Genomic DNA, 14,843 nt, shown 5'->3' with positions numbered 1-14,843 from the left:
ACAACAGCGACACCCAAAGCTCAAAATCAGGATACAACTAAAATCTTGACCCAAGCCCTTAGATGACAACCAAGACTCAACTCATTTTTTAACCTTAGCTGTTTGAGAATTCTATTGAGGTGAGGATTAGAAGAATTTCAAGGATTTTTAATGGAATAGTAGACCCCTTTTTAGCTGCCTCTGTTTTCTGATATTTTTAGCTCCTTAATCCTTGCCTTAAAAGGCAAGATAGAGATGTCTTTATAGGCAAGGCATTAGGGCAAGCCTCAAGAGTTTATTTTTTGCCCTTTGGTCCCCTTTTTAATTTTCATTTTACCTTAATACCCCTAGTTCAAATTCAGACTTTGCCAAGTAGTCCCCCCAGCTTCCAGGAAGCTTCCTTCGGTCAGTTACATCAAGATTCCTTAAGCAGACTGACCAAATTACCCTTTTATCTTCTGAAAATTACTTCAAGAAATCCGAACGGGTCAAATTGACCCAAGGACATAGACCAAATTAAACGGGCCACACTTGCCAAATGGGTCAACAACAGACTAAAGACCAATTCGTACATTAAAAACCCTAAACTCTATGAGCTTCTGAGAGACAGAACCATCCAAGTATTGGAACAATTTTCAAAACTAAGACCCTAAACCAAATTACTACTAACTGACATAAATAGAGGGAAAAAAATCCTGAACTAATCATACATGAATAACAAAACTTCGGAACAACTAAAAAAACCCCCAGAAGAGGAGATGAAGCAGAAACACATGAGAAAAGATAAACAAATAAACAAAAGGGACAAAGAAGATACCTAACACCAGCCAGAAACCGATTCGACAAACTTTGCAGGGCTTTTCAAATTCCTGACCGGAATAGCCCTTAATCATGTATTTTCATGTGAAAATACTCGACTAAAGTCTGTTACAGTCTGAAACCTTCAGCACACCCGTTGATTTGGACTTTGGGATTTTAGGGCTCTTCTCTTCAGATCAAGATTCGAGAAGTTCTGGGTAGATTCGAAGGAAATTGGTCCAGGATTTAGAAAGAGGGGAGTGGGGGGGGGTCATGGGGTGTTATTTTGGTGGCGTTTGGAGGTGGACCCGCCACCGGACGATGGTGGATTTAGGGGCAGCTCAACTAGGGTTAAGCCTGGATTTATGATAGACGAGGTGTTTGGGATGATGAAATGAGGGAGGGTAGGACGTTAAGACATATTTATATCAGGTGAGGGCTAAGTTGCGGACCGTTTGATCAACCGAGATCAACGGTCCAGATCAACAAGAAGAAACGGCGTCGTTTGAATTAATTGGGGGATTTGGACCGGGTGAGGCAGGTTTGGGCCGGGTTTCGGCGTGATTGGGGTGGGTAGGCTGATGATGTAGGTTTGGGCTGGGGATTTGGATTGATTTTGGCCTAAATTTTCCATTCATTATTTCCCTTTTTTTCCAATTCATTCATTTTTTTCCTTTTTTTTTAACAAAAATCTTTTTCTTTTCCAAAATTGAAATTAAAACTTAAATTGAATCCTAAACCAAATTATCCTTCCTAATAATTGTTACTACCAATAATTAAAAAATCAAATTAATGGAAAAAACTACCAAAATTCGTCATTAAAATTAAAAGTGCAAAATAAACTATTTTTGTGATTCTTCCCATTTTTTATAAAATAATAATTTGTCTACTAATCCTAAAATGTAAAATTAAATCCTAAATGCAAATGCAACGTATATTTTTGTATTTTTTCATTAATTAAAATGCACAAACAAAATGCAAACAATTAATAGAAAATACCACCAAATCCGACAAAATTGCAAACACTGACAGAAATTATTTTGTTTTGAATTTGTTGGAGTAATATATATAAGGCAAAATCACGTGCTCACAGGAATCAACTCATTTTGTGAATTTGCAACCACGGTCATGCGACCTTTCTTCGGTACATACTGCACCGGTGAAGTCCAAGAGCTATCAGAGATGGGGTACACAACCCCAACATCCAACCACTTGATCACCTCCTTTTTCACAACTTCTTGCATTGCCTCGTTCAACCTCCTTTGATGCTCCAATGAGGGTTTTGCATCATCTTCCAGAATAATTTTGTGCATACAAAATGTAGGGCATATCCCCCGAATATCAGCTAAAGTCCATCCAATTACCTTTTTCCGCTTCTGAAGCATCGCCAATGTGGCATCAACCTGCATGTTAGTAAGACAAGGGGAAAGAATAACTGACAAAGTAGAATTCGAGCCTAAGAACTCATACTTGAGGTGTGGAGGCAATGGTTTCAACTCCAACACCGGAGGCTCCTCAATTGAAGGTTTTGTTGGTGGAGTCTTTCGATTCTCGAGGTCCAAAGATAATTTCCTAGGCTCATAAGAGTAAGAGCTTGTTCCATGTAAAGCATTCACGCACTCCACTCGGCCCTCATCATCATTGACATCAAGATTCAACAATACGACCTCCAATAGATCCTCTACATTAATCATTGCACTAGTGTCATCAACTATCACTACTATGACGAGGTCTACAAAAGAGCACACCTCGATACTGTTGGGCTGCTTCATTGATTTGCAAACATGAAAGACCATTTTTTCATCACCCACCCGAAAGGTGAGTTCCCCTGCTTCCACATCAACTAAGGCCTTCCCCATAGAAAGAAAAGGTCTCCCCAAAATAATAGGAACTTCATAATCCACCTCACAATCCAAGATCACAAAGTCAGCTGGCAAGATAAATTTGTCCACTCGGATAAGCACATCATCAATAATACCCAATGATCTCTTCATCGTTCTATCCTCCATTTGCAGTCTCATGGAAGTCGGCCTAGGTTGCCCAATGCCCAAAGTTTTGAAAACTGAGTAGGGCATCAAATTGATACTAGCCCCCAAATCATATAGAGCGCTAGCAAAATCCGCACTCTCAATGGTGCAAGGAATGGTGAAAGCACCGGGATCTTCAAGCTTCGGGCCATTGAATGCACTATTGCACTAACTTGGTGAGTCATTTTTATAGTTTCATAATCCATAGACCGCTTCTTTGTCACCAAGTTCTTCAGGAATTTAGCATAGCCCGATATTTGTTCAAGAGCCTCCACCAAAGGCACATTAATGGATAAGCTCTTCATCATGTCAATGAACTTTTAAAACTGATTCTCATTTTTCTGCTTCGCGAGCCTTTGAGGATAAGGTGGAGGTGGCCTTGGAAAAGGAGCCTTGGCTTTAGGCACAACCGGTTTCGGCATGTCTATCATGTGTTCCCTAAATGGGTTCACATCATTTTGAGTTTCCACCTCAGTATCTTGAATATCAATCCTCACTTCTTCATTCACATTGTCATCAATCACATTTTCAACCACCAAAGGAACTTCATCTTCTTGCAACTCAACATCATCACTCAAAATTTGCTTTTGTTTGGAGGCATTCACATCACCGCCTCATCCACTCCTTGTAATCACCGCCATAACATGATTGTTCCTACCCTTCGGGTTCACTACCGTATCACTTGGTAGAGAACCCTTAGGGCGAGTATTCAAGGACTGTGAGATTTGGCCCAACTGAACCTCTAAATTCTGAATCGAGGTATTGTGGGAAGACAACTGAGCATCGGAATCCGCACTCCTTTTCATCGTCTGTTCGAACATCATTTCAATTTTCCCCATATCATTTCTAGAAGAAATGGGACCTTGAGATGAAAATGGGGGTGGATTGTTCGGTTGTTGGTACATTGGGGGCCTTTGAAAATCTTGCCCCCGATTTCCTTGGTTTCAATTATTCCATCCACCTTGATTATTGTTACCACACCAATTGTTGTTACCATTCCAATTTCCTTGATTGTTTCGATTGTTGTTCTGATTGCCCCAGTTGGAGTTTTGGTTATTATTTCCCCAATTACCATTGCCTTGTTGTTGTTGACTGGCCCAATTGCCTTGGGATCTCCATTATTGTTGGTTGGAAGAATTTCCCCTTTGTCCTTGATAATTACTCACGTATTGCACCGCTCACTTTGTCCATCAAAACCATCATCTTGAAATCCACCACAATCATTGTCAAATTGCTCTGAATTCCCTTGGTTCTGTTGACCTCTTTGTCTTCTTTTGTTGACAAGCATGTTAACACCCTCTATGGCATTCACTTGGCGAGGATTTTGAACTTGTTGCAACTGTGCCTTTGCTAGTTGGTTCATGGTAGTTGTCAACTCAGCTATAGGCTGCCCACGATCATGTAACTCCTTGTGCAAATGAGTGACTGTGGGGTCACCCTGGGGCACGTTGGCTCTACTTTGCCACACAGAAGAAATGTCAGCCATCTCGTCAAGAATGTCACAGGCCTCATCATAAGACAGCTTCATAAAGTTTCCCCCACCAAGTTGGTTCACTGTGCATTGGTTTGTTGTGTTAATGCCCCGATAAAAGGTTTGTTGGATCATCGCCTCTGTCATATCATTGTTGGGGCATTCCTTAACCATTGTTCTATAATGCTCCCAAATCTCATGCAAAGGTTCCGTGGGCTCTTGCTTTAACGCCAAGATCTCATCTCTCAATGCAGCCATAAGCCCCGGTGAGAAAAATTTCGCAATGAACTTATCCGCCAACTCATCCCAAGTAGTGATGGAATGGTTGGGAAGTCGCTCAAGCCAATCAAGTGCTTTCCCTCTAAGTGAAATTGGGAAGAGTCTCAACCGGAGAGTATCCTCGAACACGTTAGTTTGCTTGCTCCCCCAACATATATCCACGAACCCCTTGAGATATTTGTAAGCATTTTGATTTGCAGCGCTTGTGAAATACCCACACTGCTCTAGCAAAGTCAGCATCACATTAGTTATTTAAAAATTGCCCGCCCAGATTTAGGGTTGCACAATAGCACTTGCATAACCCTGGTTCGGAAGCACTCTAGGATCCACTCTTGGAGGTGCCGGGGGAGGGTCTGGAATATTATCATTGGCCTGGCAGCCTCACCTTTGTCCATAAGGCATAACAGGGACCTAATCTTCAACATTATCATCTAATTCCTCCCCCGGCGGAAGATCTCCAAGAGGTGCATTGTTAAGTTCGCTGCCATTTTGTACCTGAAGTTGTGACACAAACAAATTAGTAACAAAGAAGGAAAGAAGAACAATACACCAATCTATCTAGATAGATAGCCAAAACCGTTAGCTCTCCGGCAACGGCGCCAAAAAGTGATCGTGGCCAACCCTGCACCACTATTGAGTAGTGAAAGAGGTCGAAGCAGCTTTTAACCAATTAAGGTCGGGATCGATTTTCACAGGGAGCTAGAAGTTGGAGTCGAGTGTCTATCTAAAGTGGAAATGTGTATTTGCTCTTAATTGCACTTCTAAACATTTTGGGTTTTGATTTACTTCTAATTGTATAGAGCTACAATGATCAATTAAACTAAAATAAGCTAAGATTAAACTATTGCGAGTTGTTCAAATGGATAAAAGGCACTAGGGTAGTGACTTTCGCTTATGTGGTCAATTGATGGATACTTGAGTCTAAGGCATGATTGTCACATTTGGGGAGTATGATATAACCATTGCACGATTCTACTCACTCTACACCTCTCGGTAGTTCGAGTGATTTTGCCCGAATTGACTTTCTTAAGACCAATTAGGTATGCAAATTTGCACAAGCAATCAAGGTTCAAGTCGGGTATTACTATCTCTAGGTTTAACCCTTTAATTGGGGCTATCAATCTCTTGAGCACGCCTCAATTCCTTGTTGGACCAATTTCAGAGACTTAGGCTCTCTTTTTCAAGAAGAGTCAAAGTCAACTAAACACAAACTAGTGTTTGCAACCACTAATTCAGCAATCAAACATGAAATTAGTCCAAATATCAAACACTCAGGGTCAATCAAGCCCTAAAACACAAGACCCATCAATTACCCACACTAGGGTTGAGCTACAACCCTAGCTTATGGGTATAGCTACTCATAATTAGAGAAGAAAACAAAGAAATAGATGAAGAAAAATTCATATTAATTAATTACTAAATTAAACTAGAAGATTCAATGTTGAAATGAAGCTAAAATTACTCAAAACAGCTAAATTTTACCCTCCCCAGACCCCACTATGTGGGATTTTACTGGGTAGTTGTTGTTGTTTGTTGTTTTTAGTTAGTTTTTGTGATTTTATAGTATTTTTATGTAATTTTTAAATATATAAATTTTATTTCCATAAACTTAATGTATTTTATATTCGAATCCGTTAAAATTACGAAGTTTTGAGTCTCGAAATTAACCCTTTCCATATAAATTGGGACAGAGAAAATATAACAGAAATCATTATAAAAAAATATTTTTTTCCATGAGAAAGTCATTTTCAAACGCTTGAACATTTGAAGATGTTTTCTCCTTGTAGAAATGACACTAGGTAGCCACTCTAAAGGGCTGCTATTTAGGAATTAGCCAGTGCATCCTTAATTTCAAATTTTCAGGATAAAAATGTCATAAATAGTCCTGAATTAAGATTTTTAGTTTAAAATTTTAAAAATAAAAAATAAAATAAACACTGGCTAATCTATAAATAACATATTTGAGAATGACTATCTGTGCACTTGCCCCTTTCTTTCTTTCAATAGTCAGCCCAGTCAGTAGGCTTAATGATGATAGCAATCTTTATACAAACAGCCGGTCAGATTCACTGTTTATTTTTCTACCCAATATACAGGATTATGTATGGTTATTTATATATTATACTAGTCTTAGGGTACGTGCGTTGCACGTGTAACCATATTCATGTATGTAAAAAATTATATACAGGGGCGGATTTACGCTTATCGAAGCGGTGTCACGCGACACCGCTTCGTCGAAATTTTTTATTAAATATATGTATTAATATTGTACGGAAACTATTAAGCAGAAAAAAATGACACCACTTGACATAAATTGTATGTTGGTGTGTTGGTAATGTGTTTGATTTTTCTATAAGAGGTTAAAGGTTCAAACCTCAACTAAGACATTTTTCTTTTGTAAATATTTGCTTAAGACTCAACAAAATTAATAGATTAAGACTATTTCTTGTCTAAAAGTATGGCAATCAAAGTTATATTTATCAGTCGGCTGAAACTATTTGTATTCGCCAGCCGAAAAGTATATAAAATATGTATATTTTTTCGCATATAATACACATATATAAAAAAAAATATACATTTTTATCGATTATTATTTTTTGGAGCGGCTAAAAATATATATTTTTCAAGACAATATTAGAAAAAAAAATTCTATACGCTTACACTGTAGAACTTCTTTTACACTAATATCAGGGGCGGATTTACGCTTATCGAAGCGGTGTCACGCGACACCGCTTCGTCGAAATTTTTTATTAAATATATATATTAATATTGTACAGAAACTATTAAGCAGGAAAAAATGACACCACTTGACATAAATTGTATGTTGGTGTGTTGGTAATGTGTTTGATTTTTCTGTAAGAGGTTAAAGGTTCAAACCTCAATTAAGACATTTTTCTTTTGTAAATATTTGCTTAAGACTCAACAAAATCAATAGATTAAGACTATTTCTTGTCTAAAATATGACAATCAAAGTTATATTTCAGTTTTTTTTATAAATTTCGACACCGCTTACAAAAATTCCTGCGTACGCCCATGATTATATAAAATATATACTTGAGTTATAAAATAAAAATGAAAGAAAAAAGTGTAAGTTTCTGAAAGTGAAGAATATTGATCCTTCGGTTAAATGGATAAAAATCTCGTGTGTTTATCTAGCATAAGTATTTGCTTTGTCATGAAATGAGAAACTCAAATTTATTGATTATCTTAGTTCGTTAATTGCTATAAAAAATTATTGTACTTTTTAATTTTGTTTGAAGACAATTAAAAGAATGTTGAACCCATATTTTCTAATGATTTTTCGATAAAAAAAAAGTTGTTTAATTTGGCTTACTACATTTTTGGAAATAAATGAATGATTTATATAAGCTAAAATCTTAGATTTTAAAATCCTACTCTCTCTGTCTCATGAATTTATGTGTCATACTTCTTTTTCTAATATGTCTCAAAAATAAAATTTATATTTCCTTATTTAGAAATAATTTAATGTTAGACTTTTAAATTTACTCTTAAAAAGATGATTTATGGTTGCATAAACATTTGTGGCTTGTTTAGACCATATATGTTTTTAAAAATCATCTTTTTAAACTTCGTGCTCAGTTAAATACTGCAAATAAGTTAGGTTAAAAAGAGTAAATATTAATATTTCCTACATAGTTAAAATAAAAAAAAGATTTAATAAGCAAAATTTTAGTTGATATCAAAGTAATTAAATGATAATTTTGTCTAAGGTAAAATATATGTTTAGAGGATCAAAAAATCGATCAATATTTTGTATTGAATTTTCATTCAAAATTAATTTCACACAATTTTAATCGACCGTTTTACTCTTTAAAAATAAATTTTATACTGGATAAAATTTTATCAATATTCTAAAGAGTAACATATAGGTATTATAATTATATTAATTAATTCTAAAATTCTAAATATTAATACTTCCTACATGTTTAAATAAGGAAATATGTAGTAAGATTTACTTAAAACTAACTTAAACTTTCTTATAATTACAGTATAATTTATTGCTATTAATTTCAATATATAAATTAGAGTATCATATATATGCTTTACTTATCCAATATTGTAATTGAGCTTTTGACTTGATATAAGTATATATTACAACATGTAAAAAAAACTTAAAGTATATTGTACTATTTATTATTACTATAAATATTATTATTTTCAAATGTAGGCATGTTGTTTGTAAACTTACTTAAAGATACTTACTTACTAATGTGTCTCTATATGTTTCGTTTAGATTGTATATATAGCCAACTTCAATATTTAAAGACTTAAAATAGATCTATTATGATAAGTAAATATATAATGTACATGCAAGGAGAAGCTATTAATTTACACGAGTAAAATAAGAAAAAGATTTATATATGTAACCTAAATGTTAGGAATTTATTCAAAGTTCAAATAAGGAAAATTTTAATAATAAAAATTTTAATTGATTTTGAAGTCCTAACTAATAGGAGATTAACTTAAATTACAGTATTGTCCAATATAAAATATATTCTTGAAGGGTAAAAAAGGCGAACGACATTTTACTAAGGACCTTCGTGCTTTTAATATAGTATACTAGCTCCTATGTACGTGTGTTGCACGTATAATAATAATAATAAGTAATTTTTATAAGCGAGAGCCAATTTTCTTACCTTTCTTTCTTATTTTCATATGTGATGTTCGATGAATATCAATTAGCGTTCAAATTCAAATATATATGTTCCTACTAATATATTTGCATTCATACATAAATGATCACGGTTACCTTGTGACATAAAAAAGAAACTATGCATGTGATATAAATATAACTTCTAAATTAGTAGGTGCAATCTGCATAACCATATACAAAGCGAAAAATTCATCTACGGTGAAAAAAAGTAAAATTTTCTCTACGTATCTCAACAATAATTTAAAAGAAGAATACTCTTATTACAAACCCTAATTCTCATCATAAATTCTCTAATATATCAAGATATTCAAATATAAGCACATAGAAGAAATTTACCAAATGAGTAAAAACTCAACTGTTGTATCGCAAAGCAACATAACCACCTTCGGCCTGCGATCACAAGTAAAATATGTTAGAACAATTGATGACAATTCTCAAAGTTAAATAAAAAAATATGCACGTTTCTTACAAATAATCCCTTAACAATTAGTTCTCCTTATATAAAGGACATAGAGTTGTATGGCGTAACTAATATGCCAGCCCTAGAAATTATATAGAAGGTCCTCTCCAAAAATCTGATTACTCAATCTCTATTAGACAACTGATTATTAATGATCAATGGAATATCTCAAAAATTTCTTTTGACCCACCCCTTCCTCTAATGAACAAGATCAAGGCTACTCCTATGCCATTAGGCTCAATAAGTAAAGATCTTATGTCCTCGGATACGAATAACAATGGCATATTTTCATCCAAGTCCTGCTACAAACTTTTAGAGGATAACCACTTGATGATTCAGAATAAAGAGCCTGATTTTAATTGGATTTGAGATCTCCATTGTCCTACAAAAATCAAGTTATTTATTTGGCAATGCATGCATAATAAAATTCCTTGTAGAACTTACCTACAATATATTGGTATCAATATCGATCCTAATTGCCCTATGTGCAAACAAGGACCTGAGGATGCCACTCACATTTTTCTCCTTTGCCCTATAGCTACCCATTATTGGTCTAGTATTGGTCTAATAATCAACCAAAGTAATGCTCAATCCAACTGGTTAGCTATTTTAAGGGATTCTCATCTCCAAGATAGTCATCTGCATTATGCTTGGAAAAATATCCTCCCTTTTTCGATTTGGAATCTGTGGCAGAATAAAAATAATAATAACATAAACAATTTGGACCTGGATATTAACCCTAGACAAGTTTTTCATCAAATAAGGGAATTTCTCTTCTTTACTGAAAAAAATCTCATACAACAATCTTCAGTCAAGATTAAAATTCACCGGGAAAGACCTCCTCCAAACAAGATAAAACTTAACATTGATGGGGCATTCTTGAAAGAAAAGCTTCATGTAGGTATAGGAGGAGTTTTCAGAAATAGCTCTGGTAAATGGATCATGGGCTTCACAAAATCTTGTTATATAACATGCTCCTTTAGGTGTGGACATGCCATTTGCTGCTATAGAGATTGAATCAGATTCAACGGATATAATAAAGATGCTTATTGATGAGAATGATAGTACTAATGCATGTTTACTTAACTGCAGATCATTAATGCATCGACTGAAATTCCCGGTAATCAGGCACAATTTTAGGGAAGAAAATGCAGTAGCAGATTGCCTAGCTAAGGAAGCAGTCAAGAATTTCAAGCCGGACAAATGCTATCATTTTGCACGCCCACCTCTTTTTGTTGAAGCCATTTCGGAAAAGGACATGCAAGGCTTTTGTTTTGGAATTAAGCAACTAAGTACCAGTATTTGTAATAGTCTAGTAACTTTAAACAATAGTAATGTCCTTCGGGACTACGTAACTTCGGTGTAAGTTTTTGCGTATTAATATATATGCTTCCTTATCGTTCAAAAAAAGAATTAGAATCCATTACAAATTTCCTTTATGTAATGGGCTAGTGGCGGTGATCTCTTTTCTAAAATCTTGGTTGATTTTAGAGTTCTATTATAAGCAAAATTGTAAATTTTACAATTTCACCAACTATGGTATTGTCTTTTCCAAAAAGAATTACTAAAATTTTAAGGGTATAAACGTCGATTAACATTTCAAGGATATTTTTGTCGTTCAACATTTAGCGTTTTAACATTCGTGCTTTTATAATAATATAGATAGATAGATATAGATATAGATATAGATAGATAGATGTATAATAATATAGATATATAAATAGAAATAGATAGTTGTAGATATAAATATATACGTTCTCAAATTAATTCTTCAGGATGGATATTAGGTTAAACATAGCGGGCCCAATTAAACATAAAGAAGTTATGGACATCAGTAGAAACTTGGGCCCAGCCCAATTTAGTTTCAAATTGAAGGTTTCATCGACTTTTTTGGTCATGTTAAGTCACTATTTTATTGATTAATTTACTACTCGTATATGTAACACGTAAAATAATATATGTGCAACGGTATCCTTTGAAATGAGTAAAATTAGATACACTTACCATGCGTTTGAGAGCCACATTTGCTGAAATTCTTGATATATGCCTTCCAAAACCAGAGCTCTCATTTATAGAACCATTCAACTTTGCCTTTGTAATTTCCTTTTCTTCATATACTGATTTCCTAGCATTCATAAACTTGTCCACCATTTTACTGCCAAGAACTTGTGTGGTGGAATACCCCTGTTGAAATTTTGTATTACTAGTAATAATTTCTTGTTTTCGACCGCGCGTTACACTAGGGGAACAAGATTGTCGTCTTGTTGGTTTTGTAATATGTACTGATGATGAAGAAGATGATGATGACGATGATGATCCAGGCCGTTGGTTAGCTGATTGGTGTTGGTTAATAGACCGGCCCCTGGTTGCTGAAAGGGACCGGTCTGTCCTGAGATTAACAGGTGTTTCATCCGAAAATCCTAGGATCGTCTGAGCTAGGATTTTCGGTCTTCCTGCAAGGGACACTCCTCTGCTTTTAGGCTTACTACTTAAAGACGACTCCATTCCCATGGTTTTCGATAGGTTGGAAGCTAGGAAATTGAGATGTGTCTCTTTTTGCCTTGTTGTTCTTATTGCATTCTGATCGATGAAATTGTTGGATTTGATCACTTTTTGTTGGTTTGCCGCTGTTATTGTTGTTGCATATCTTGTGTCTTTCTTGTCAATTGATAAAGCACCTTGTTGTTTTCCTATTGGTGTTAAGTTTCTTGTGGCAACTTTTGGTTTTGGATTAGGCGATGCAGATCTTATAATAAGAGTACTTCTTGTTTTTGCAACCCCTGACTTCTCTGCAAACTATTGTAACAAAATTTAGGTTAATAAAACTAGATCATATATTTCTTTAAGATAGATATAAAAGGAACGAATTAATCCTAGAGTAGTGGATGCAGGATTTTCACCTGCGCAAAAAAAAATAAAGGAATTCAATACCTAATATATATACTTTAAATATATTTTTGGCAAGGGCGTGCCCACCTAGCTCCGCCCCTAGTCCTAGGTCAAAGAAATTAATTTCATGCAAATGGTGAATTTTGGAAAAAAAAAATGCTGAAATACACACCCTTGAGAGAGTAACTGGTTGAATAATTGGGATCTCCTTTTGAATTACTAATTCTGGAGCATTGGCTTCCATATCAAGAGATGGAAATAAAGGCGTAGCTGGTGGCGTTTTCAACCTTCAATCGAATTTCAAAGCTATAAGTACGAAAGAACAATACTATCTCTGGTCCATATTATCTGTCTTTTAAAGTTTATGTGCACCCCTTAAGAAGCACATTTAATAACCTAAGCATGCACTAATTACTTAGTGTGACAATAAATCAATAATATGATCAAAGTAAATTAACTTACCAATCATAGTCATTCTTTCCAGATTCAGTCATCAAGTTATCCAACCCTACTTGACCTTTCTTGCTAGAAGCCATTCTGTATAGTGCATAACTCCCTGCAAGTTCCACAACTCTCAAACACGACGACAACAACAACGACAAGAAGAAGAAACTCAGTCTAATCCCAAAATAGCTTGTACGCTGACCTTACCCCCAGTGGAGAAGCCAGTAATTTCATTTAGGTTGTTCAGGCTTGAAATAAGTAAAAAAATAATCCTGATAAAGGGTGTTCAATATATGTCATATACCATTAAATCTAATATTTTATTTATATATACAGTGTAATTTTTCGACAAAGACCGGTCAGTTGACCACCCGTAGGACTATGTACCTTCGCCCATGCTTACGTCTACCTGCTAAAGGTGGAGAAGTTGTTTCTAGTAGACCCTCGACTCAAGAAAAGATGAAGAAGAGAAAGGAAGACAAGAAGAAAAGAGTAGAAAAAAGAAAAAAGAAGTAGCACCAAACAACAACAAGAGGAAAATAAGATAGTTGAAGCGAACGAAACAATAGGGGTGTAAATAAAACTCTAAGAATATGAAAATATAAAAGTGCAACTAATACTACTGGTAAGCAAAGGAGAAACTCTCAATCACGAGAAGAACCAAAAATAAGCAGCGAAAAATTATGAAAAACAACAAATAATTAAAAAGCTTAAAATTCATACCATTTGACTCTAATTCATCAGAGACAGGAAGAAGAAAGCTAGCATGTTCATTCTTTTCTCGCTTATACAGGTCTCTGAACAGAAGAAGATCTTCATCTCTATTCATGTTTCTTGATTCTCAGATAGTATTACTCTTTTCTCTCAAGTTCTTATTGCTTGTTTCTTATGGTATTAATCTTGAATTAAAGACGAGCTAAGTAAGGATTAATTAAGGAGATTAAGCTAACATATACTGTTTTATAGTAAAATGGTGAAAATGTTGCTATTTGGCCGGCAGATATATATTGGAAATGGTCCAAATAGAGAATGATAAAAAGAGGAAATTAACATTTTGTTAAGAATGTTTTAGTACATTTGGCACCAGTTTGTTTGTTGCAGGCCCTGCTGAGTTAAAAATACATGGACATTTACAAAGTTCTTTCGATAACGACTTAATAGGCGTTTGGACATAAAAATTGTAATTTTTGAAATAAAAAATTATTTGGAGTTAAAGTTAAAAAATGATATTTGGAATTGTGTTTGGACATGCATTTCACTTGAAAAAATATTACAGTTTTGTGAGTGGGAAATTTTTTGTTTTTGAAAAACTCATTTCCGAAATTTTTTCAAAAACTTGCAAAATTTTGTGGACAAAGACATTTTTGAAAAAAAAAAAGAAATTCAAAAAAAATGAAGTTTTTTTTTATGGACAAACGGGTCCTTAATTTGTTGCAGTGGCGGAGCCAGAATTTTTATTAAGGGGTGTCAAAATATATAAAAGTAAACATACCAAAAAATTAAGGGGAGTCAGCATATAGTATATATAAATATAAATAATTTCTTTACCTACTTACACAATGTATTTTCTCCCGAAGGGGTGTCATTTGACACCACCTCCTGCAGAAATTAAAAAAAAAACTCCTAATATATAAGGATTTAAGCTTTATATAATAATAGTGAAAAGAAATTTAACCTATTATTGCAAGTTATTATTTTATACTTTTGAGTACTATATCACACTATTTATTATTACGAATTATTACTTGTTATAGATCGACAAAATCTTGCCTTCTTCTAATATGCGGGCACATGATTCATTTTTTTTTTTTTTTGGGTTTC

The 14,843-nt window shown here is 34.5% G+C and overlaps 1 protein-coding gene across 4 annotated transcripts; it reads right to left on the bottom strand.

Annotated features, from left to right (window-relative positions):
• Positions 1 to 9,354: 9,354 nt before the first annotated feature.
• On the bottom strand, positions 9,355 to 13,933 carry LOC107780953 (uncharacterized). 4 transcript variants are annotated; one of them, XM_075225890.1, is made up of 5 exons: positions 13,746 to 13,933; positions 13,041 to 13,134; positions 12,751 to 12,865; positions 11,694 to 12,485; positions 9,355 to 9,619 (listed from the first exon to the last, which is right to left on the bottom strand). In XM_075225890.1, the coding sequence occupies exons 1-5, from the start codon at positions 13,849 to 13,851 to the stop codon at positions 9,581 to 9,583; spliced, it is 1,146 nt and encodes a 381-aa protein (XP_075081991.1). In that variant the 5' UTR covers positions 13,852 to 13,933; the 3' UTR covers positions 9,355 to 9,580. The 4 variants fall into 4 exon arrangements, with proteins under 4 accessions (XP_075081991.1, XP_075081989.1, XP_075081990.1 ...); XM_075225888.1 differs by lacking the exon at positions 9,355 to 9,619 and adding an exon at positions 9,634 to 10,373; XM_075225889.1 differs by lacking the exon at positions 9,355 to 9,619 and adding an exon at positions 10,380 to 10,693.
• Between the last annotated feature and the right edge of the window lie 910 nt (positions 13,934 to 14,843).

This window comes from Nicotiana tabacum, chromosome 11 (genome assembly GCF_000715075.1).
Source record: "Nicotiana tabacum cultivar K326 chromosome 11, ASM71507v2, whole genome shotgun sequence".
NCBI lineage: Eukaryota > Viridiplantae > Streptophyta > Magnoliopsida > Solanales > Solanaceae > Nicotiana > Nicotiana tabacum.
Note: the sequence above shows the minus strand (reverse complement) of the source record. Positions and strands in the feature narration are given on the sequence as shown.